At 45.5% G+C, this 26247-nt stretch overlaps 1 protein-coding gene across 4 annotated transcripts in view; it reads left to right on the forward strand.

Moving 5' to 3' along the window:
• Nucleotides 1–25887, forward strand: part of ryk (receptor like tyrosine kinase) — a 128410-nt gene extending 102523 nt beyond the window's left edge. For all 4 annotated transcript variants that reach the window (XM_064936191.1, XM_064936194.1, XM_064936192.1 and 1 more), the window contains 4 exons: nt 5764–5873; nt 7750–7909; nt 19134–19270; nt 24112–25887. In XM_064936191.1, the coding sequence (XP_064792263.1) occupies nt 5764–5873; nt 7750–7909; nt 19134–19270; nt 24112–24223 (519 nt within the window). In that variant the 3' untranslated portion in view covers nt 24224–25887. The remainder of the gene's footprint in view (nt 1–5763; nt 5874–7749; nt 7910–19133; nt 19271–24111) is intronic.
• The last annotated feature ends 360 nt before the right edge of the window (nt 25888–26247 follow it).

Raw genomic sequence — 26247 nt, forward strand, 5'->3', positions numbered from 1 at the left:
AATGCCGGTCTGCGGCGTGGCGTAATGTAATGTAATGCCGGTCTGCGGCGTGGCGTAATGCCAATATATGTATATATTTATGTATGTGTGTATATATAGATGTATGTGTGTATATATATATAGATATATGTATATAGATATATATATACATATACATCTATATATACACACATAGATCTATCTATATATATATATATATATATATATATACACATACATAAATATATACATATATATATGTATATACAGGGCCTTGCGAAAGTATTCGGCCCCTTGAACTTTGCGACCTTTTGCCACATTTCAGGCTTCAAACATAAAGATATGAAACTGTATTTTTTTGTGAAGAATCAACAACAAGTGGCACACAATCATGAAGTGGAACGACATTTATTGGATATTTCAAACTTTTTTAACAAATCAAAAACTGGGCGTGCAAAATTATTCAGCCCCCTTAAGTTAATACTTTGTAGCGCCACCTTTTGCTGCGATTACAGCTGTAAGTCGCATGTCTATCAATTTTGCACATCGAGAGACTAAAAATTTTTCCCATTCCTCCTTGCAAAACAGCTCGAGCTCAGTGAGGTTGGATGGAGAGCATTTGTGAACAGCAGTTTTCAGTTCTTTCCACAGATTCTCGATTGGATTCAGGTCTGGACTTTGACTTGGCCATTCTAACACCTGGATATGTTTATTTTTGAACCATTCCATTGTAGATTTTGCTTTATGTTTTGGGTCATTGTCTTGTTGGAAGACAAATCTCCGTCCCAGTCTCAGGTCTTTTGCAGACTCCATCAGGTTCTTCCAGAATGGTCCTGTATTTGGCTCCATCCATCTTCCCATCAATTTTAACCATCTTCCCTGTCCCTGCTGAAGAAAAGCAGGCCCAAATCATGATGCTGCCACCACCATGTTGGACAGTGGGGATGGTGTGTTCAGGGTGATGTGCTGTGTTGCTTTTACGCCAAACATATCGTTTTGCATTGTTGCCAAAAAGTTCAATTTTGGTTTCATCTGACCAGAGCGCCTTCTTCCACATGTTTGGTGTGTCTCCCCGGTGGCTTGTGGCAAACTTTAAACAACACTTTTTATGGATTTAAGAAATGGCTTTCTTCTTGCCACTCTTCCATAAAGGCCAGATCTGTGCAATATATGACTGATTGTTGTCCTATGGACAGAGTCTCCCACCTCAGCTGTAGATCTCTGCAGTTCATCCAGAGTGATCATGGGCCTCTTGGCTGCATCTCTGATCAGTCTTCTCCTTGTATGAGCTGAAAGTTTAGAGGGACGGCCAGGTCTTGGTAGATTTGCAGTGGTCTGATACTCCTTCCATTTCAATATTATCGCTTGCACAGTGCTCCTTGGGATGTTTAAAGCTTGGGAAATCTTTTTGTATCCAAATCCGGCTTTAAACTTCTTCACAACATTATCTCGGACCTGCCTGGTGTGTTCCTTGTTCTTCATGATGCTCTCTGCGCTTTTAACGGACCTCTGAGACTATCACAGTGCAGGTGCATTTATACGGATACTTGATTACACACAGGTGGATTGTATTTATCATCATTAGTCATTTAGGTCAACATTGGATCATTCAGAGATCCTCACTGAACTTCTGAAGAGAGTTTGCTGCACTGAAAGTAAAGGGGCTGAATAATTTTGCACGCCCAATTTTTTAGTTTTTGATTTGTTAAAGTTTGAAATATCCAATAAATGTTGTTCCACTTCATGATTGTGTCCCACTTGTTGTTGATTCTTCACAAAAAAATACAGTTTTATATCTTTATGTTTGAAGCCTGAAATGTGGCAAAAGGTCGCAAAGTTCAAGGGGGCCGAATACTTTTGCAAAGGAACTGTATATGTATGTGTGTGTGTTCTGGGTTTAATCGCGTTACGATGTTGCAAGGCGCTGGTGTCTTATCCTCTAACACAAAGGGTCCAATTTAATCAGGACACAGAACATTAAACAGCTGTAAATCACTTCCCTGTGTATGTGTGTGTGTGTGTTTGACAGCTGGCAATCTCTGTGTCCATCAGAGCCAGCTCCCTGACCCACAATGCATCTCACCCCAGCAGTGTGTCTGACTCGGGCTGAGATGGGACCCTGTTCCCTATGTAGGACCGAGAGACTGAAAAACAGCTTCTATCTCAAGGCCATCAGACTGTTAAACAGCCACCACTAACATTGAGTGGCTGCTGCCAACACACTGACTCAACTCCAGCCACTTCAATAATGGGAAATGATGTAAAATATATCACTAGCCACTTTAAACAATGCTACCTTATATAATGTTACTTACCCTACATTATTCATCTCATATGTATACGTATATACTGTACTCTATATCATCGACTGCATCCTTATGTAATACATGTATCACTAGCCACTTTAACTATGCCACTTTGTTTACATACTCATCTCATATGTGTATACTGTACTCGATACCATCTACTGTATCTTGCCTATGCTGCTCTGTACCATCACTCATTCATATATCCTTATGTACATATTCTTCATACCTTTACACTTGTGTGTATAAGACAGTAGTTTAGGAATTGTTAGTTAGATTACTTGTTGGTTATTACTGCATTGTCGGAACTAGAAGCACAAGCATTTCGCTACACTCGCATTAACATCTGCTAACCATGTGTATGTGGTATGATGTGTATGATTTGATTTAGTGCACTACATTTGACCAGGGCCCTATGGGGAATAGTGTGCCATTTGGGACACAGTGCCGGGGTTATGTTAAAACACTGATGGTGTACATCAGGTGCTCTCTTTCACTCTTCAGGGGAATCGGCTCACACAACATGTCATCCATCCTCTTCTCTCTCTCTGGTTCACACAGCATGTCATCCATCCTCTTCTCTCTCTCTCTCTGGTTCACACAGCATGTCATCCATCCTCTTCTCTCTCTCTCTGGTTCACACAGCATGTCATCCATCCTCTTCTCTCTCTCTCTGGTTCACACAGCATGTCATCCATCCTCTTCTCTCTCTCTCTGCTTCACACAGCATGTCATCCATCCTCTTCTCTCTCTCTGGTTCACACAGCATGTCATCCATCCTCTTCTCTCTCTCTAGTTCACACAGCATGTCATCCATCCTCTTCTCTCTCTCTGGTTCACACAGCATGTCATCCATCCTCTTCTCTCTCTCTGGTTCACACAGCATGTCATCCATCCTCTTCTCTTTCTCTCTGGTTCACACAGCATGTCATCCATCCTCTTCTCTCTCTCTCTGGTTCACACAGCATGTCATCCATCCTCTTCTCTCTCTCTGGTTCACACAGCATGTCATCCATCCTCTTCTCTCTCTCTGGTTCACACAGCATGTCATCATCCTCTTCTCTTTCTCTGGTTCACACAGCATGTCATCCATCCTCTTCTCTCTCTCTCTGGTTCACACAGCATGTCATCCATCCTCTTCTCTCTCTCTGGTTCACACAGCATGTCATCCATCCTCTTTTCTCTCTCGCTGGTTCACACAGCATGTCATCCATCCTCTTCTCTCTCTCGCTGGTTCACACAGCATGTCATCCATCCTCTTCTCTCTCTCTCTGGTTCACACAGCATGTCATCCATCCTCTTCTCTCTCTCTCTGGTTCACACAGCATGTCATCCATCTTCTCTCTCTCTCTCTGGTTCACACTGGTTCACACAGCATGTCATCCATCCTCTTCCCTCTCTCTCTCTGGTTCACACAGCATGTCATCCATCCTCTTCTCTCTCTCTCTCTGGTTCACACAGCATGTCATCCATCCTCTTCTCTCTCTCTCTCTCTGGTTCACACAGCATGTCATCCATCCTCTTCTCTCTCTCTCTCTCTCTCTGGTTCACACAGCATGTCATCCATCCTCTTCTCTCTCTCTCTCTCTGGTTCACACAGCATGTCATCCATCCTCTTCTCTCTCTCTCTCTGGTTCACACAGCATGTCATCCATCCTCTTCTCTCTCTCTCTCTCTCTCTGGTTCACACAGCATGTCATCCATCCTCTTCTCTCTCTCTCTCTCTGGTTCACACAGCATGTCATCCATCCTCTTCTCTCTCTCTCTGGTTCACACAGCATGTCATCCATCCTCGTCTCTCTCTCTCTGGTTCACACAGCATGTCATCCATCCTCGTCTCTCTCTCTCTGGTTCACACAGCATGTCATCCATCCTCTTCTCTCTCTCTCTCTCTGGTTCACACAGCATGTCATCCATCCTCTTCTCTCTCTCTCTCTGGTTCACACAGCATGTCATCCATCGGCTAGTTCTGTCACCTTTCCATTTTAAACACAAGATGTTTATGTACATCTCGCTAGGCTAAGCCACAGTGATTAGCGTCATGATCTCAGCTCAGAAATCAAGCCATCTGGGCTAATTCGACAGATAACAGGATGGTACTGAAGCAAACTTATGGTTCCTCGTGTCTCACTAGATTGTCTTCTACTTTCAGTGTGTCCCAAATGACTACCTACTAGCTTTTGTAGTGCACTACCAGAGCCCTATGGTCCTTGTGGGATGCAACCTCTGTGTCTGTATTAATCAGGGGTCCTTCAGGCCTGTCTCTTGGGGCCCTCAAAAACCAAACAAATCATTTTTCTCCTGCACAGACTATTTGGCCCTCTATCCTGTCTGTGAAACCTAATAGCTACAATACTAGTTTCCTAGTTGTTATACAGTCTTTATCTTGTGGAATCTGAAAAGTGCTTTAAAAAGCCTCTCAGATATGTCCTACTACAGTGATGCAAGCCATTATCATGTTTTATCTCAGTGGCGAAATGGTCAACATCAGCAACCAGGCTACTTCTCTGAATATCCCCCCCCCCTCCTCTCTGTTGTGCTCTCCCCCCCCCCTCTCCCTCTCTCTGTTGTGCTCTTTCCACCCCTCTCTGTTGTGCCCCCCCCTCTCCCTCTCTCTGTTGTGCTCTCCACCCCTCTCCCTCTCTCTGTTGTGCACTCTCTCTCTCTCTGTGTCTCTCTCTCTCTCTGTGTTGTGCTCTTCCTCTCTCTCTCTCTCTCTCTCTGTGTTGTGCTCTTCCTCTCTCTCTCTCTGTGTGTTGTGCTCTTCCTCTCTCTCTCTCTCTGTGTTGTGCTCTTCCTCTCTCTCTCTCTCTCTGTGTTGTGCTCTTCCTCTCTCTCTCTCTCGTGCTCTTCCCCGTGCTCTTCCTCTCTCTCTCGTGCTCTTCCCCGTGCTCTTCCTCTCTCTCTCGTGCTCTTCCCCGTGCTCTTCCTCTCTCTCTCGTGCTCTTCCCCGTGCTCTTCCTCTCTCTCTCTGTTGTGCTCTTCCCCGTGCTCTTCCTCTCTCTCTCTCTTGTGCTCTTCCCCGTGCTCTCTCTGTTGTGCTCTCCCCCCCCTCTCCCTCTCTCTCTCTCTGGTGTGCTCTCCCCCCTCTCTCTCTCTCTCTGTTGTGCTCTTTCCCCTCTCTCTCTCTCTCTCTCTGTTGTGCTCTTTCCTCTCTCTCTCTGTCTCTGTCTGTCTGTCTGTCTCTCTGTCTCTCTCTCTCTCTCTCTCTCTCTCTCTCTGTTGTTCTCTCTCTGTTGTGCTCTTCCTCTCTGTTGTTCTCTCTCTCTCTCTGTTGTGCTCTTTCTCTCTCTCTCTCTCTCTCTCTCTCGTGCTCCCCCCCCTCTCTCTCTCTCTCTGTTGTGCTCTTCCCCCCCCCTCTCTCTCTCGTGCTCCCCCCCCTCACTCTCTCTCTCTCGTGCTCCCCCCCTCACTCTCTCTCTCTCTCTCTCTCTCTCTCTCTCTCTCTCATGTTTAGTTTCTCTTCCTGTCTTTCTAGGCAGTCTCTCAGCAGGACTTGGTCCACATGGCGATCCAGATCGCATGTGGGATGAGCTACCTGGCCAGGAGAGAGGTCATCCACAAAGACCTGGCCGCCAGGAACTGTGTGTGAGTATCTTATCACCCTGCTCAGCCCAACTGCTCATACTTTTGGGCAATAATCCGGAGACAGGTGTTTTCTCCATCTCTTTAGGTATCTGTATGGCAGACCAAATCTAAACCCTTCTCTCGGCAGGTCCAGCCCACTCATTATCTCAGCCAATCATGGCTAGTGGGACGACTGCTGGCTTTTTCTGTGGCTTAACCCAACAAGGCTCGTAATTTTAACAATTGTATTGTTATTTGCAGATAGGATACCAGTTTGTTAAGGCACGTGAAAGTTCACATGTTCCAGAAGGAATTTCTGCTAAAAAAATAATAATTTTGATCAATTTTTTTATTTTACCTTTATTTAACTAGGCAAGTCAGTTAAGAACAAATTCTTATTTTCAATGACGGACTAGGAACAGTGGGTTAACTGCCTGTTCAGGGGCAGAACGACAGCTTTGTACCTTGTCAGTGATTTGAACTTGCAACCTTTCGGTTACTAGTCCAATGCTCTAACCACTAGGCTACCCTGCCGCCCCAATCAATCAAATGTATTTATAAAGCCCTTTTTACATCAGCTGATATCTCAATGTGCTGTACAGAAACCCAGCCTAAACCCCAAACAGCAAGCAATGCAGGTGTAGAAGCACGGTGGCTAGGAAAAACTCCCTAGAAAGGCCAAAACCTAGGAAGAAACCTAGAGAGGAACCAGGCTATGGGGGGTGGCCAGTCCTCTTCTGGCTGTGCCGGGTGGAGATTATAACAGAACATGGCCAAGATGTTCAAATGTTCATAAATGACCAGCATGGTCAAATAATAATAAGGCAGAACAGTTGAAACTGGAGCAGCAGCACGGCCAGGTGGACTGGGGACAGCAAGGAGTCATCATGCCAGGTGGTCCTAGGGCTCAAGTCCTCTGAGAGAGAGAGAAAGAAAGAGAATTAGAGAACGCACACTTAGATTCACACAGGACACCGGAGAAGTACTCCAGATATAACAAACTGACCCTAGCCCCCCGACACATAAACTACTGCAGCATAAATACTGGAGGCTGAGACAGGAGGGGACAGGACAGGGCCAAACAGGAAGGGATATCTTCAACCACCAACTTACCATCCAGAGACAAGGCCGAGTATAGCCAACAAAGATTTCCGCCATGGCACGAACCCAAGGGGGGGCGCCAACCCAGACAGGAAGATCATGTCAGTGACTCAACCCACTCAAGTGACCCACCCCTCCTAGGGATGAAAGAGCACCAGTAAGCCAGTGACTCAGCCCCTGTAATAGGGTTAGAGGCAGAGAATCCCAGTGGAGAGAGGGGAACCGGCCAGGCAGAGACAGCAAGGGCGGTTCGTTGTTCCAGAGCCTTTCCGTTCACCTTTACACCCCTGGGCCAGACTACACTCAATCATAGGACCTACTGAAGAGATGAGTCTTCAGTAAAGATTTAAGGGTTGAGACAGAGTTTGCGTCTCTCACATGGGTAGGCAGACCATTCCATATAAATGGAGCTCTATAGGTTAAAGCCCTGCCTCCAGCTCTTTTCTTAGAAATTCTAGGGACAAATAGGAGGCCTGTGTCTTGTGACCGTAGCGTATCTTTTTAATACTTTTCTCCCCTCTGTGACCCTGTCCTCTACCCCCCCCCCTCCTCTGTGACCCTGTCCTCTACCCCCCCCTCCTCTGTGACCCCGTCCTCTCCCCCCGTCCTCTCCCCCCACCGTGACCCCGTCCTCTCCCCCCCGTGACCCTGTCCTCTCCCCCCACCGTGACCCTGTCCTCTCCCCCCACCGTGACCCCGTCCTCTCCCCCCACCGTGACCCCGTCCTCTCCCCCCACCGTGACCCCGTCCTCTCCCCCCACCGTGACCCCGTCCTCTCCCTCTCTTCCGCTGACAGTATTGACGACAGCATGCAGGTGAAGATCTGTGACAACGCCCTGTCCAGAGACCTGTTCCCTATGGACTACCACTGTCTGGGAGACAACGAGAACAGGCCGGTCCGCTGGATGGCCCTGGAGAGCCTGCTCAACCATGACTTCTCTAGTGCTAGTGATGTGGTGAGAACACACACACACACACACGTTACACGATTTACACACACACACACACACACACACACACACACACACACACACACACACACACACACGTTACACGATTTACACACACACGTTACAGACACACACACACACAGTTACACACACACACCCACCCAGTTAGTTACACACACATCTACACATACACAGCTACACACACACACCCAGTTAGTTACACACACAGCTACACATGCACAGCTACACACCCAGTTAGTTACACACACACACACACCCACACAGTTAGTTACACACACAGCTACACATGCACAGCTACACACACACCCAGTTAGTTACACACACACACACACACACACACACACACACACACACACACACACACACACACCCACACAGTTAGTTACACACACAGCTACACATGCACAGCTACACACACACCCAGTTAGTTACACACACACACACACACCCACACAGTTAGTTACACACACAGCTACACATGCACAGCTACACACACACACACCCAGTTAGTTACACACACAGCTACACATGCACAGCTACACACACACACCCAGTTAGTTACACACACAGCTACACATGCACAGCTACACACACACACCCAGTTAGTTACACACACAGCTACACATGCACAGCTACACACACACACCCAGTTAGTTACACACACAGCTACACATACACAGCTACACACACACACCCAGTTAGTTACACACACAGCTACACATGCACAGCTACACACACACCCAGTTAGTTACACACACAGCTACACATACACAGCTACACACACACACCCAGTTAGTTACACACACAGCTACACATGCACAGCTACACACACACCCAGTTAGTTACACACACAGCTACACATACACACACACCCAGTTAGTTACACACACAGCTACACATGCACAGCTACACACACACACCCAGTTAGTTACACACACAGCTACACATGCACAGCTACACACACACACCCAGTTAGTTACACACACAGCTACACATGCACAGCTACACACACACACCCAGTTAGTTACACACACAGCTACACATACACAGCTACACACACACCCAGTTAGTTACACACACAGCTACACATGCACAGCTACACACACACCCAGTTAGTTACACACACAGCTACACATGCACAGCTACACACACACACCCAGTTAGTTACACACACAGCTACACATACACAGCTACACACACACCCAGTTAGTTACACACACAGCTACACATACACAGCTACACACACACCCAGTTAGTTACACACACAGCTACACATGCACAGCTACACACACACACCCAGTTAGTTACACACACAGCTACACACACACACCCAGTTAGTTACACACACAGCTACACATGCACAGCTACACACACACACACAGTTAGTTACACACACAGCTACACATACACAGCTACACACACACACCCAGTTAGTTACACACACAGCTACACATGCACAGCTACACACACACACCCAGTTAGTTACACACACAGCTACACATGCACAGCTACACACACACACCCAGTTAGTTACACACACAGCTACACATACACAGCTACACACACACACCCAGTTAGTTACACACACAGCTACACATACACAGCTACACACACACACCCAGTTAGTTACACACACAGCTACACATGCACAGCTACACACACACACCCAGTTAGTTACACACACAGCTACACATACACAGCTACACACACACCCAGTTAGTTACACACACAGCTACACATACACAGCTACACACACACACCCAGTTAGTTACACACACAGCTACACATGCACAGCTACACACACACACCCAGTTAGTTACACACACAGCTACACATACACAGCTACACACACACCCAGTTAGTTACACACACAGCTACACATACACAGCTACACACACACCCAGTTAGTTACACACACAGCTACACATACACACACACCCAGTTAGTTACACACACAGCTACACATGCACAGCTACACACACACACCCAGTTAGTTACACACACAGCTACACATGCACAGCTACACACACACACCCAGTTAGTTACACACACAGCTACACATGCACAGCTACACACACACACCCAGTTAGTTACACACACAGCTACACATACACAGCTACACACACACCCAGTTAGTTACACACACAGCTACACATACACAGCTACACACACACCCAGTTAGTTACACACACAGCTACACATGCACAGCTACACACACACACCCAGTTAGTTACACACACAGCTACACATACACAGCTACACACACACACCCAGTTAGTTACACACACAGCTACACATGCACAGCTACACACACACACCCAGTTAGTTACACACACAGCTACACATACACAGCTACACACACACACCCAGTTAGTTACACACACAGCTACACATGCACAGCTACACACACACACACAGTTAGTTACACACACAGCTACACATGCACAGCTACACACACACACCCAGTTAGTTACACACACAGCTACACATACACAGCTACACACACACACCCAGTTAGTTACACACACAGCTACACATACACAGCTACACACACACACCCAGTTAGTTACACACACAGCTACACATGCACAGCTACACACACACACCCAGTTAGTTACACACACAGCTACACATACACAGCTACACACACACCCAGTTAGTTACACACACAGCTACACATACACAGCTACACACACACACCCAGTTAGTTACACACACAGCTACACATGCACAGCTACACACACACACCCAGTTAGTTACACACACAGCTACACATACACAGCTACACACACACCCAGTTAGTTACACACACAGCTACACATACACAGCTACACACACACACCCAGTTAGTTACACACACAGCTACACATGCACAGCTACACACACACACCCAGTTAGTTACACACACAGCTACACATACACAGCTACACACACACCCAGTTAGTTACACACACAGCTACACATACACAGCTACACACACACCCAGTTAGTTACACACACAGCTACACATACACAGCTACACACACACCCAGTTAGTTACACACACAGCTACACATACACAGCTACACACACACACCCAGTTAGTTACACACACAGCTACACATGCACAGCAGCGGTAGGAGGTGAGAGGAGACGCTGTCGACAGGCAGGAAGTCCTCCATGGAGCTCTCCTCTCCTCTCATTCTGTTCTCTCCTCTCATTCTGTTCTCTCCTCTCATTCTGTTCTCTCCTCTCATTCTGTTCTCTCCTCTCATTCTGTTCTCTCCTCTCCTCTCATTCTGTTCTCTCCTCTCCTCTCATTCTGTTCTCTCCTCTCCTCTCATTCTGTTCTCTCCTCTCATTCTGTTCTCTCCTCTCATTCTGTTCTCTCCTCTCATTCTGTTCTCTCCTCTCATTCTGTTCTCTCCTCTCATTCTGTCCTCTCCTCTCATTCTGTCCTCTCCTCTCATTCTGTTCTCTCCTCTCATTCTGTCCTCTCCTCTCATTCTGTTCTCTCCTCTCCTCTCATTCTGTTCTCTCCTCTCATTCTGTTCTCTCCTCTCATTCTGTTCTCTCCTCTCATTCTGTTCTCTCCTCTCATTCTGTTCTCTCCTCTCATTCTGTTCTCTCCTCTCCTCTCATTCTGTCCTCTCCTCTCATTCTGTCCTCTCCTCTCATTCTGTCCTCTCCTCTCATTCTGTCCTCTCCTCTCATTCTGTCCTCTCCTCTCATTCTGTCCTCTCCTCTCATTCTGTCCTCCTCTCATTCTGTCCTGTCCTCTCATTCTGTCCTGTCCTCTCATTCTGTCTTCTCCTCTCTCATTCTGTTCTCTCCTCCTCTCATTCTGTTCTCTCCTCCTCTCATTCTGTTCTCTCCTCCTCTCATTCTGTTCTCTCCTCCTCTCATTCTGTCCTCTCCTCTCATTCTGTCCTCTCCTCTCATTCTGTTCTCTCCTCTCATTCTGTCCTCTCCTCTCATTCTGTCCTCTCCTCTCATTCTGTCCTCTCCTCTCATTCTGTCCTCTCCTCTCATTCTCTCCTCTCCTCTCATTCTCTCCTCTCCTCTCATTCTCTCCTCTCCTCTCATTCTGTCCTCTCTTCTCCTCTCATTCTGTCCTCTCCTCTCCTCTCATTCTGTCCTCTCCTCTCCTCTCATTCTGTCCTCTCCTCTCATTCTGTTCTGTTCTCTCCTCTCATTCTGTTCTCTCCTCTCATTCTGTTCTCTCCTCTCATTCTGTCCTCTCCTCTCATTCTGTCCTCTCCTCTCATTCTGTCCTCTCCTCTCATTCTGTCCTCTCCTCTCATTCTGTCCTCTCCTCTCATTCTGTCCTCTCCTCTCATTCTGTTCTCTCCTCTCCTCTCATTCTGTCCTCTCCTCTCATTCTGTTCTCTCCTCTCCTCTCATTCTGTTCTCTCCTCTCATTCTGTTCTCTCCTCTCATTCTGTTCTCTCCTCTCATTCTGTTCTCTCCTCTCCTCTCATTCTGTCCTCTCCTCTCATTCTGTTCTCTCCGCTCCTCTCATTCTGATTTCCCTCATACCGGACCTCTTCCTTCCTGATGAGGCTCTACTGCTCCCAGTCCTCACCCCTCCCTCCTCACCCCTCCCTCCTCCCTCCTCACCTCTCCCTCCCTCCTCACCCCTCCCTCCCCCCTCCCTCCCTCCCCCCTCCTCTCATCCTCCGCTCTCCCTCCCTCCTCTCATCCTACTCCCTCCCTCCTCTTCCCCCCCCTCCTCACCCCTCCCCCCTCCCTCACCCCCTCCCCCCCCCTCCTCATCACCCCCTCCTCCCTCCCTCCCTCCTCACCCCCCCCCCCCTCCTCATCACCCCCTCCCTCCCTCCTCCTCCCTCCCTCCTCTTCCTCCCCCCTCCTCACCCCCTCCCCCCTCCCTCACCTCTCCCTCCCTCCTCACCCCTCCCTCACCCCCTCCTCATCACCCCCTCCTCCCTCCCTCCTCCTCCCTCCCTCCTCCTCCCCCTCCCCCTCCCCTCCCCTCCCTCCCTCCCTCCTCCTCCCCTCCCTCACCCCCTCCCTCCCCTCACTCCCTCCTCATCCCTGACCCCTCACTCCCTCCTCATCCCTGACCCCTCACTCCCTCCTCATCCCTGACCCCTCACTCCCTCCTCATCCCTGACCCCTCACTCCCTCCTCCTCATCCCTGACCCCTCACTCCCTCCTCCTCATCCCTGACCCCTCACTCCCTCCTCCTCACCCCTCCCTCCCTCCCTCCTCCTCACCCCTCCCTCCCTCCCTCCTCCTCACCCCTCCCTCCCACCTCCTCCTCACCCCTCACTCCTCCTCACCCCTCACTCCCTCCTCATCCCTCCCTCCTCATCCCTCCCTCCTTCTCTCCTCCCTCCTCTCTTTATGTCCACTCCCTTTCTTGTTTACCTCTAAACCTCTTTGGGTCATAGGGTTACTACAGGCACGTTAATGTACCACACGCACGCACGCCCAGCCGCACGCACGCCCAGCCGCACGCACGCCCAGCCAGCCGCACACCCAGCCAGCCGCACGCACACCCAGCCAGCCGCACGCACTCACACCCAGCCAGCCGCACAGAGAGCCCCACACTTACTGTTAATGAACCGCGTGCACACCCAGCTTGATGACTCCAGGGATCCTAATGGCAAGAATTATTTTCAGATTCAGACTTTCTCCTAAAGCTTTCATTGATGTCAATGTGTGAACCTTCTGGTTCGTGTTCAACTCATTGTGAATCAAGTCTGAATACCTTCTGGTTCGTGTTCAACTCCCATTGTGAATCAAGTCTGAATACCTTCTGGTTCGTGTTCAACTCCCATTGTGAATCAAGTCTGAATACCTTCTGGTTCGTGTTCAACTCCCATTGTGAATCAAGTCTGAATACCTTCTGGTTCGTGTTCAACTCCCATTGTGAATCAAGTCTGAATACCTTCTGGTTCGTGTTCAACTCCCATTGTGGATCAAGTCTGAATACCTTCTGGTTCGTGTTCAACTCCCATTGTGGATCAAGTCTGAATACCTTCTGGTTCGTGTTCAACTCCCATTGTGGATCAAGTCTGAATACCTTCTGGTTCGTGTTCAACTCCCATTGTGGATCAAGTCTGAATACCTTCTGGTTTGTGTTCAACTCCCATTGTGGATCAAGTCTGAATACCTTCTGGTTCGTGTTCAACTCCCATTGTGGATCAAGTCTGAATACCTTCTGGTTCGTGTTCAACTCCCATTGTGGATCAAGTCTGAATACCTTCTGGTTCGTGTTCAACTCCCATTGTGAATCAAGTCTGAATACCTTCTGGTTCATGTTGAACTCATTGTGAATCAAGTCTGAATACCTTCTGGTTCGTGTTCAACTCCCATTGTGGATCAAGTCTGAATACCTTCTGGTTCGTGTTCAACTCCCATTGTGGATCAAGTCTGAATACCTTCTGGTTCGTGTTCAACTCCCATTGTGAATCAAGTCTGAATACCTTCTGGTTCATGTTGAACTCATTGTGAATCAAGTCTGAATACCTTCTGGTTCGTGTTCAACTCCCATTGTGGATCAAGTCTGAATACCTTCTGGTTCGTGTTCAACTCCCATTGTGGATCAAGTCTGAATACCTTCTGGTTCGTGTTCAACTCCCATTGTGAATCAAGTCTGAATACCTTCTGGTTCGTGTTCAACTCATTGTGAATCAAGTCTGAATACCTTCTGGTTCGTGTTCAACTCATTGTGAATCAAGTCTGAATACCTTCTGGTTCGTGTTCAACTCCCATTGTGAATCAAGTCTGAATACCTTCTGGTTCGTGTTCAACTCCCATTGTGGATCAAGTCTGAATACCTTCTGGTTTGTGTTCAACTCCCATTGTGGATCAAGTCTGAATACCTTCTGGTTCGTGTTCAACTCCCATTGTGGATCAAGTCTGAATACCTTCTGGTTCGTGTTCAACTCCCATTGTGGATCAAGTCTGAATACCTTCTGGTTCGTGTTCAACTCCCATTGTGGATCAAGTCTGAATACCTTCTGGTTCATGTTGAACTCATTGTGAATCAAGTCTGAATACCTTCTGGTTCGTGTTCAACTCCCATTGTGGATCAAGTCTGAATACCTTCTGGTTCGTGTTCAACTCCCATTGTGAATCAAGTCTGAATACCTTCTGGTTCGTGTTCAACTCATTGTGAATCAAGTCTGAATACCTTCTGGTTCGTGTTCAACTCATTGTGAATCAAGTCTGAATACCTTCTGGTTCGTGTTCAACTCATTGTGAATCAAGTCTGAATACCTTCTGGTTCGTGTTCAACTCATTGTGAATCAAGTCTGAATACCTTCTGGTTCATGTTCAACTCATTGTGAATCAAGTCTGAATACCTTCTGGTTCGTGTTCAACTCATTGTGAATCAAGTCTGAATACCTTCTGGTTCGTGTTCAACTCATTGTGAATCAAGTCTGAATACCTTCTGGTTCGTGTTCAACTCATTGTGAATCAAGTCTGAATACCTTCTGGTTCGTGTTCAACTCCCATTGTGAATCAAGTCTGAATACCTTCTGGTTCGTGTTCAACTCCCATTGTGGATCAAGTCTGAATACCTTCTGGTTTGTGTTCAACTCCCATTGTGGATCAAGTCTGAATACCTTCTGGTTCGTGTTCAACTCCCATTGTGGATCAAGTCTGAATACCTTCTGGTTCGTGTTCAACTCCCATTGTGGATCAAGTCTGAATACCTTCTGGTTCGTGTTCAACTCCCATTGTGGATCAAGTCTGAATACCTTCTGGTTCATGTTGAACTCATTGTGAATCAAGTCTGAATACCTTCTGGTTCGTGTTCAACTCCCATTGTGGATCAAGTCTGAATACCTTCTGGTTCGTGTTCAACTCCCATTGTGAATCAAGTCTGAATACCTTCTGGTTCGTGTTCAACTCATTGTGAATCAAGTCTGAATACCTTCTGGTTCGTGTTCAACTCATTGTGAATCAAGTCTGAATACCTTCTGGTTCGTGTTCAACTCATTGTGAATCAAGTCTGAATACCTTCTGGTTCGTGTTCAACTCATTGTGAATCAAGTCTGAATACCTTCTGGTTCATGTTCAACTCATTGTGAATCAAGTCTGAATACCTTCTGGTTCGTGTTCAACTCATTGTGAATCAAGTCTGAATACCTTCTGGTTCGTGTTCAACTCCCATTGTGAATCAAGTCTGAATACCTTCTGGTTCATGTTCAACTCCCATTGTGGATCAAGTCTGAATAACTTCTGGTTCTTGTTCAACTCATTGTGAATCTAGTCTGAATACCTTCTGGTTCATGTTCAACTCCCATTGTGAATCAAGTCTGAATACCTTCTGGTTCGTGTTCAACTCCCATTGTGGATCAAGTCTGAATACCTTCTGGTTCGTGTTCAACTCATTGTGAATCAAGTCTGAATACCTTCTGGTTCATGTTCAACTCCCATTGTGGATCAAGTCTGAATACCTTCTGGTTCGTGTTCCAACTCCAATTGTGAATCAAGTCTGAATACCTTCTGGTTCGTGTTCAACTCCCATTGTGAATCAAGTCTGAATACCTTCTGGTTCATGTTCAACTCCCATTGTGGATCAAGTCTGAATACCTTCTGGTTCATGTTCAACTCCCATTGTGAATCAAGTCTGAATACCTTCTGGTTCGTGTTCAACTCATTTTGAATCAAGTCTGATTCTGGTTCGTGTTCAACTCATTGTGAATCAATTCTGAATACCTTCTGGTTCATGTTCAACTCCCATTGTGAATCAAGTCTGAATACCTTCTGGTTCGTGTTCAACTCCCATTGTGGATCAAGTCTGAATAACTTCTGGTTCTTGTTCAACTCATTGTGAATCTAGTCTGAATACCTTCTGGTTCATGTTCAACTCCCATTGTGAATCAAGTCTGAATACCTTCTGGTTCGTGTTCAACTCCCATTGTGAATCAAGTCTGAATACCTTCTGGTTCGTGTTCAACTCCCATTGTGGATCAAGTCTGAATACCTTCTGGTTTGTGTTCAACTCCCATTGTGGATCAAGTCTGAATACCTTCTGGTTCGTGTTCAACTCCCATTGTGGATCAAGTCTGAATACCTTCTGGTTCGTGTTCAACTCCCATTGTGGATCAAGTCTGAATACCTTCTGGTTCGTGTTCAACTCCCATTGTGGATCAAGTCTGAATACCTTCTGGTTCATGTTGAACTCATTGTGAATCAAGTCTGAATACCTTCTGGTTCGTGTTCAACTCCCATTGTGGATCAAGTCTGAATACCTTCTGGTTCGTGTTCAACTCCCATTGTGAATCAAGTCTGAATACCTTCTGGTTCGTGTTCAACTCATTGTGAATCAAGTCTGAATACCTTCTGGTTCGTGTTCAACTCATTGTGAATCAAGTCTGAATACCTTCTGGTTCGTGTTCAACTCATTGTGAATCAAGTCTGAATACCTTCTGGTTCGTGTTCAACTCATTGTGAATCAAGTCTGAATACCTTCTGGTTCATGTTCAACTCATTGTGAATCAAGTCTGAATACCTTCTGGTTCGTGTTCAACTCATTGTGAATCAAGTCTGAATACCTTCTGGTTCGTGTTCAACTCCCATTGTGAATCAAGTCTGAATACCTTCTGGTTCATGTTCAACTCCCATTGTGGATCAAGTCTGAATAACTTCTGGTTCTTGTTCAACTCATTGTGAATCTAGTCTGAATACCTTCTGGTTCATGTTCAACTCCCATTGTGAATCAAGTCTGAATACCTTCTGGTTCGTGTTCAACTCCCATTGTGGATCAAGTCTGAATACCTTCTGGTTCGTGTTCAACTCATTGTGAATCAAGTCTGAATACCTTCTGGTTCATGTTCAACTCCCATTGTGGATCAAGTCTGAATACCTTCTGGTTCGTGTTCCAACTCCAATTGTGAATCAAGTCTGAATACCTTCTGGTTCGTGTTCAACTCCCATTGTGAATCAAGTCTGAATACCTTCTGGTTCATGTTCAACTCCCATTGTGGATCAAGTCTGAATACCTTCTGGTTCATGTTCAACTCCCATTGTGAATCAAGTCTGAATACCTTCTGGTTCGTGTTCAACTCATTTTGAATCAAGTCTGATTCTGGTTCGTGTTCAACTCATTGTGAATCAATTCTGAATACCTTCTGGTTCATGTTCAACTCCCATTGTGAATCAAGTCTGAATACCTTCTGGTTCGTGTTCAACTCCCATTGTGGATCAAGTCTGAATAACTTCTGGTTCTTGTTCAACTCATTGTGAATCTAGTCTGAATACCTTCTGGTTCATGTTCAACTCCCATTGTGAATCAAGTCTGAATACCTTCTGGTTCGTGTTCAACTCATTGTGAATCAAGTCTAAATATATTTATAAATATATTTTTTTTGTTGCTATATTGTCTTTGTAGAACACTGGCTAATCTTCTGGTGATGACTGATGAGTGAATTGTTGACTTGGTTCCAAAACCTAAATCATGTTTTTTTTTTTATATATATATATATATATATATATTATTAGTCTGTATGAATAATCTTATCATGTTCTGTTCTTTGGAAATAGGAAATGGATTAAAAAGCTAAAGTTGGATTCAGTTTGTTTGGGAGTTGCGGACACTACCTAAAATGGTTCTGATAACTGGCTGTTCTCAAGCACCATATGGTCCAGCTTTCAAGCCCTTATCAAAGCTTGTAGGAACTATGTTGGGTGTACATTTTCAGCTAAATTTCCTTGCATTGTGTCAGTGGAATGCTTTGTTCAACCATTGGCACTGTGCAGCCTGAACCGAACACAACCTTCCCTGACACTGATCTCACACTGACAGACCTTGGCCTTCATTTAACACTTTTCTTGAACATAATAGAGAGCGTTGTTCCTAAAGGTTTCCCTGATTAAACCCCCACATCTGTCACATGTTGTGTTGTTTTAGCCTGCATGTAGCTGATGTTACGCAGAGACAACCACAAGGTCAAGACATTGAACACACACTTTCTTTTATTCGTCCTAGATATTATTTGGTGTGTGTCCGTCAACCTGTCTTGCTGGTCATATCAAAAGCTGTCGTCTGAAATAAATAGAATTTATAGAAGGAGAAAAGACCCTCATTCCTTTGGGCCGTTCTGCCTTGTGATCTGACCTCTAACCCTTGACCTTTAACCTTGTCCCTGTTCCTCAGTGGGCGTTTGGCATGACCCTGTGGGAGTTGATGACCTTGTTGTCTAACCCGGACCTCTAACCCTTGACCTTTAACCTTGTCCCTGTTCCTCAGTGGGCGTTTGGCGTGACCCTGTGGGAGTTGATGACCTTGGGACAGACGCCCTACGTGGACATCGACCCTTTCGAGATGGCAGCCTATCTGAAGGACGGATATAGAATAGCACAGCCAATCAACTGTCCTGATGAACTGTAAGTACAATAGCACAGCCAATCAACTGTCCTGATGAACTGTAAGTACAATAGCAGAGCCAATCAACTGTCCTGATGAACTGTAAGTACAATAGCACAGCCAATCAACTGTCCTGATGAACTGTAAGTACAATAGCACAGCCAATCAACTGTCCTGATGAACTGTAAGTACAATAGCAGAGCCAATCAAACTGTCCTGATGAACTGGAACAAATGCATACAGGGCTTTTAGACTGTTTTATGTCTTAATTGAGTTTGATCATCAGTTATTTTAATTGACAATTCTATAGTTTTATTGGTTTTAAATATTTTCTGTGAACAGTATCTCATGAGAATTATCTGGCAGTTTGAATATCCAGCTTTTCCGTTAACTGTAGTGCTTCCCTTCAGAACATTGAACATCAGTTAGATATGGCCTCTTATGGCATGTTCTCCTCTCCGTTATCAATATGAGCACACGTACTGTCCAGCATGGAAAGTTCACTATAGGACCCTCCAGAGGGGGGGGGGTTGACTATTGGACACTCCGGGAGGGAGACAGCTAAATGGGTGAGTTCAACTTCCGCCGGACGCCTCACACAGGGTTCGGTGGTAGCCAGATGTTTATATCGTCCATACCGTCCTTCTCTCATCCCGGGTTTTACGGTATTACCGGCTTGCCAAAGAAACACAAAAAAGCCCATTGTGCGTCTTACCACAATGCCAACAGAATTATCACAAGTAATAGTTTCCATGGAGGCTGTAAGCTAAATATGCTAATGTGCTCAAAGATATGCAATCCAGCTCATAAAGTTATACATATATAGGTAGGAGCTACCAAATGTAATGTTTGGTGAGTTTGAACGTTTTACAAGCGAATGAACAAAGTTGGGAGACATGCATGTCTGAAGGAAGAACCGTCCTGCCTCTGGAGCAGCATGTGTACACGCAGCGTCTGGAGTCGCTAGGGCAACGGGCCAACCTGCTCTGCTCGGAGAAGAGGGAGTCGCGAGGGCAACGGGCCAACCTGCTCTGCTCGGAGAAGAGGGAGTCGCTAGGGCAACGGGCCAACCTGCTCTGCTCGGAGAAGAGGGAGTCGCTAGGGCAACGGGCCAACCTGCTCTGCTCGGAGAAGAGGAAGTCGCTAGGGCAACGGGCCAACCTGCTCTGCTCAGAAAGCTCACACAATATGATGTCCCGTCAACTTATTAATTCAGCCACTTACTTTGATAACTAGCAACTTAAGCTTAGCATTAACGCAGAATTCTGCATTTTTCACACAGGAAAAAAATATATTGTCTTTTGTAAACGCAGATCTAAAATGCTTCTTATTGTCATTTTTTTGCATCAAACAAAGTTTGTGCTTCATTTGCACTACGGATGCATCGATATGACATTTTTGGCCAATACCGATATCCAATATTTTCCCCGCCAAAAACACTGATACCGATATCCAATATTTTCCTCGCTACCAACACCGATACCGATAAACGATATTTAACATTTTTAGCTGCCTTTTTTAAGAATTCTAGTGCAGCTAAAATATCTCAAGACCTGAAGCAAGGATATGCATATTTCTGATACCATTTGAAAGGAAACACTTTTGAAGTTTGTGGAAATGTGAAATGAATGTAGGAGAATATAACATATTAGATCTGGTAGAAGAAAATACAAAGGGAAAAAAAACATTTTTTTTTTTTTTGTACCATCTTTGAAATGCAAGAGAAAGACCACAATGGCCACCAGATGGCAGCAGTGTATGTGCAAAGTTTTAGGCTGATCCAATAAACCATTGCATTTCTATTCAAAATGTTGTATCAAGACTGCCCAAATGTGTTGGTTTATTAATAAATTTTCAAGTTCACAACTGTGCCACTCTCCTCAAACAACGGTGTTCTTTCACTGTAATCGCTACTGTAATGCAGTTCGATTAACAAGAGTTTTAGTTTTCTGCCAATATCACATATGTCTTTGTCCAGGGAAATGTTCTTGTTACCTTACAACTTCATGCTAATCATATTAGCCTACGTTAGCTCAACCGTGCCGCGGGGGACCCACCAATCCTGTTGTTAAATAGTTGAAACACACACACTGACCAAAACGGTATTTTGTTGGCATTTCCCTATGTCCCCATTACCAGTAAAACATCATCAAAACCTATTTCTTTCACTAACTTGCTGTGCTGTTTTGTTGTTCATTTGTTCAGTCGTTTCATTCTCAACCAGGATTTATCTTCGGTGCGCACTGTCACTGTGTCTGTTTCCATCTTGTCCAGCTGTGTCTGTAACATTTAATGTAAACCCTGTTTGGTGTCTGCATCGAAGTAGCGGTCCTTGTACCTAGCATCCAGCATGGAGGAGAAAGAGGCTCAGAGAGAATGCCACCGACTCGCTTGTTCACAGCCTCTAGCAGAACTTTATGCAAGTTTTAACCCGACAGTCTGTGTCGGCAGTTTTGTTGAGCAGGCGCTTCAATGCCATGACAGAGGTTATCACGTCTGGGCAGACGCAGTTGATGAGCTTATTTCTCCAGTCAGTTGTTTGAATGGCGCTAGCTAGCGTGTTCATGTTCTCAAATGCCATAGAAATGGCAGCAGCGGTATGACAACCAGCACATTCTTGAGCAATACGGCTTTCCTCAGGAAATTCTCGTCGGCCCACTGTGCCGTCAGACTCCGCCTGCTCATGGGGCTGATATCGCTGGTCCAAATGTCAGTCGTGAAGCTAATAGCAGTGTGTGTCCCCCCCCCATAGCAAGTAGCTCATAGATGTGTGTTTCAACAATACTGTGTAACTCCGGTAGGGCAACATCTGAAAAACAGTGCCTACTTGGTTGTGCGTCCTGGGGCTCGAGGTGCTCGACCAGTCGGCGAAAACCAATATCATCCACGACAGAGAGAACGGTTGATTGTCGAGTCCCACGAATCCCATTATCTTGGCGTTAATGGATTTTGCCTTTGAGTTGTCTCACTGAAATTGTCTTACTCTTTCAAATTACTACTGGACTTGAACCTGTTTAGCTGTTGGAAATGGGGGTTTTTTTGGAACAAAAACTAAGTAGTCGCTGAACGTCTGGGGGTGATGCACTTTCAAATGAGTAATTAGCTTTGTGGTATTGAAAGATTTCACTTTCTCCCCTCAGGAAATAATAGCAGCACAAATGTTGCATTTCTCCTTTTTGTTATCATCATTTGAAACTTCAAAATAGATCCACACAGCAGACATTGTGGGCTAGGTTAGGAATGCTGTGTTTTTTGTGGCATCATTATGTCGTCTACCTACGTTGATATACAGGTATATGGACGTCAGCTTTGACATCGGCTTTGCGCAGTGCAGTTTTAACGAGACATTGGGCCGATGTTGCCGGGGTTTTTTTTAGCTAATATCGTCCGATTCCAATATATGCTCACCGATATATCGTGCAACTCTAATTTGCGCTTCGGCACTCGGCAAAACATTAGGAAATGTAGCTGGCTACATTGTTTCTATGATAAAAGCATTAGAAATATGATGGCTGTGCATTGTTTTGTACAGTTGCACTTTTGTTGTCGTCTGATTAAAAATGAATCTATTTTCTGCACTAATGTATTTTTTTGTGAAGGAAAAGTATAGTTGCATAGTCCCTGATCGCTACTGAAGCAAAAAAAAAAACACTGTTGCCTTTCAATGTAGAACGCAACCCCTGTCAATACAACAGCTGGACTCACCTGCTCTAGTTTTTCTCCTGTTTTGCTATTTCCAAACAAACAGCTGGACTCACCTGCTCTAGTTTTTCTCCTGCTTTTCTGGGGATCTTTATAATGTGAAACAGGTGAAATGAAGCAGATTGCATTCTTCATCTCCTAACGTATCGCTCCCGAGTGGAGCAGCGTTCTAAGGCACTGCATCTCACTACAGGCCTTGGTTCGATTCCAGGCTGTATCACAACCGGCAGTGATTGGGAGTCCCATAGGGCGGCACACAATTGGCCCAGCGTCGTCCGGGTTTGGCCGGAGTAGACCCGTCATTGTAAATACGAATTTGTTCTTAACTGACTTGCTTAGTTAAATAAAGGTATAAAAAAACATTAAATACAAGTTGAATGCAGGTATTTACTACAAATATTAAAATGCTAGGCGGCTGTTTCTCACCGTCCATTCATTACAGAGTCTTATCCACATCCTGAGACTGTCAGGGAGCTGGAGCGTGACTTTCTACTGCTGTGGATGAGCTGGCCAGGAATCACAAAGGGACATGCGGGCTTCTGTGTGCAGAATCCCAAATGGCACCCTACTCCCTATATAGTGCACTTTTGACCAAGGTCCCTTGCCTCTGACCTTTTCCACCAATACATTTCATTTTTAGAAGTAGATGAGAAAGTAGAGGGATCGAGGAAAGACAAATTGTGAAAGAACCTATGTCCACTACAAGACGAGATGGGCTCTGTTCAAAAGTAGTGCACTATATAGGGAATAGGGTGTCATAGGGTCCTGGTCTAAAGTAGTGCACTATATAGGGAATAGGGTGCCATTTGGGACGTTCATCACTTCAACACTCCATGATTTACAGTTGGATGAGCGGCCGCCAACAGGAAGTCGAGGAAAAGCTAATCAGATTGTTATTGGGGGAGCCGCTGCACACGTTTCCTTCAGAAAGACTGTTGAATTGGAATTTGTCCACCAAATAGAAGGCGTAGGAAGGGGAAGACTTGAGGCGACATTGAGGGATGCAGGACTGATAGAGTTTCTCTGTTGACCCAAGTACTGAATAGCCTCGGGACATGGGAATGGGACATTTAGAGCATATTTGACAGTCCTTATGGGGTTTGAGTCAACGTACACGGTTCACTCGCTGACCCAGCTAATTCTGTCTGTCTGTCTGTAGGTTTGCAGTGATGGCCTGTTGCTGGGCCCTGGATCCAGAGGAGAGGCCTAAGTTCCAGCAGCTGGTCCAGTGTCTGACTGAGTTTCATGCAGCGTTGGGGGCATATGTGTAAAAATCTAGCCCCAGGCTTCTGTACAGACCAGGCCCGAAGGACCAGCAGGCCCAGGAGTTACTGGACAGCACTAATCACAACGAGGAATACATTTACAAACCTTTATGCCTTGTAGAAAAGAAAGAAGACTTTCATTATTATGAGAATTTATTTTCAGAGTGAGGTTTCTATAATTTGTGCAAAAGCTTCAAACGGATACTCTTTGAGGTCGTCACATTTCCCAGCATACCTCACAAGCTTCCAGAACAGACCTCTACCCTCACTAGGAAACCTGGACCCACAAGGACGTGACCTCTTTTGGAAGAACCTAAGAAGCGTATATGTGCCAACAAGCTGTTGCCACCATTTTCCTAACAACTACACTTTTGAGGACTTGTTTGTAAAGACATTTTTTTTTCCTGTTTTTTTATTTTTATTTTTTATCTAAGAAAAGAGATGTACATTTATTGTTGTAGATCTGTGGTTTTCAGTGAGAGGATGAGTCCGCAGTAGACCAGTGAGCGGATGAGTCCGCAGTAGACCAGTGAGAGGATGAGTCCACAGTAGACCAGTGAGCGGATGAGTCTACAGAAGACCAGTGAGAGGATGAGTCCACGGTAGACCAGTGAGAGGATGAGTCCACGGTAGACCAGTGAGAGGATGAGTCCACGGTAGACCAGTGAGAGGATGAGTCCACGGTAGACCAGTGAGAGGATGAGTCCACGGTAGACCAGTGAGAGGATGAGTCCACGGTAGACCAGTGGCTTCATGTATAGTAGTAGGGAATTCACATCTTCACCTCATACACTATGTAGGGATTTTGGGCTGCAGATGTGTACTTAAAGACATGCTGGTTCACTCTGTCATGGTACGATAAACTCAAGGTTTGTACGAGAGGCCTCTAGGGGGGTGGGGGGCTGGGGTTGGAAGGCCTAAGCAGCTCTGCTGGACATATTGGACAATGACATGTGGACTGTCTCTAGTTCAACACATCTCTACTGAAGGACCTATTGAACATTGTGCCACACGTTAGTTTTCCTTAGGAGACGTGCCAATGGAGCGTTAGCATAGCTGAGGACATTGTTGTGATCTCCTCCGCATCCATTTACCCAGTAGCGTGCACCAGACTGGATGATATAGGCCTGTTACAGTACACTACATACCCAGATGGGAAATGATTGGTTTATGAGTTGTTTCCAATCATTGGGAAGCTACCCATTGTACCCCTTTTGAAAATCGCAACGATCAAGTTCACGATCAGTCATTTCCCCCAGATATTTATCTAACAGGGTTGTCGTCATGAATAATATTCTCGTGTTTTTAACTTTTGACTGTTCTGTGTCAGAACAAAACCCAGCTACCAACCACACACATTGTTTTGACAATGACAAAAGTGTGAATTTATACTCGGACACTATCCACTGTGAAAACAGAATTACGTGCCAATCTGACAACGGCATTGCTAGATCTGGTCCGAGGCGCTCCGTGCTGCTTGCTACGTGCTGCTTGCTCATGCTGAGCCTTCAGCAAACAGCAGGTAATGACCTGGACCAGAGCTACCAACATGGCCTCGTCTTAGATCTGTAGGATGTCTACAGGGATCACTGCATGTTGAATTTAAAGAGTGTTCCATCTGTAAACTGAATTCATACACACAACAAAAAAATTAAACTAATTTGTTCTGATTTGTGTGGTCTGTTTTTTTAAATGTGTGTATATATATATTTCACCTGTTCTGTTTAAAATACTAATGCCCCATATTCTCTTTATAGTACACTACTTTGGACCCATAAGGCTCTGGTCAAAAATAGTTGCACTATATACAGTTGAAGTCGATAGTTTACATACACTTAGGTTGGAGTCATTAGAACTAGTTTACAGACACTTAGGTTGGAGTCATTAGAACTAGTTTACAGACACTTAGGTTGGAGTCATTAGAACTAGTTTACAGACACTTAGGTTGGAGTCATTAGAACTAGTTTACAGACACTTAGGTTGGAGTCATTAGAACTAGTTTACATACACTTAGGTTGGAGTCATTAGGA

The sequence above is a fragment of the Oncorhynchus masou genome, chromosome 24 (assembly GCF_036934945.1).
Source record: "Oncorhynchus masou masou isolate Uvic2021 chromosome 24, UVic_Omas_1.1, whole genome shotgun sequence".
Classification (NCBI taxonomy): Eukaryota; Metazoa; Chordata; class Actinopteri; order Salmoniformes; family Salmonidae; genus Oncorhynchus; species Oncorhynchus masou.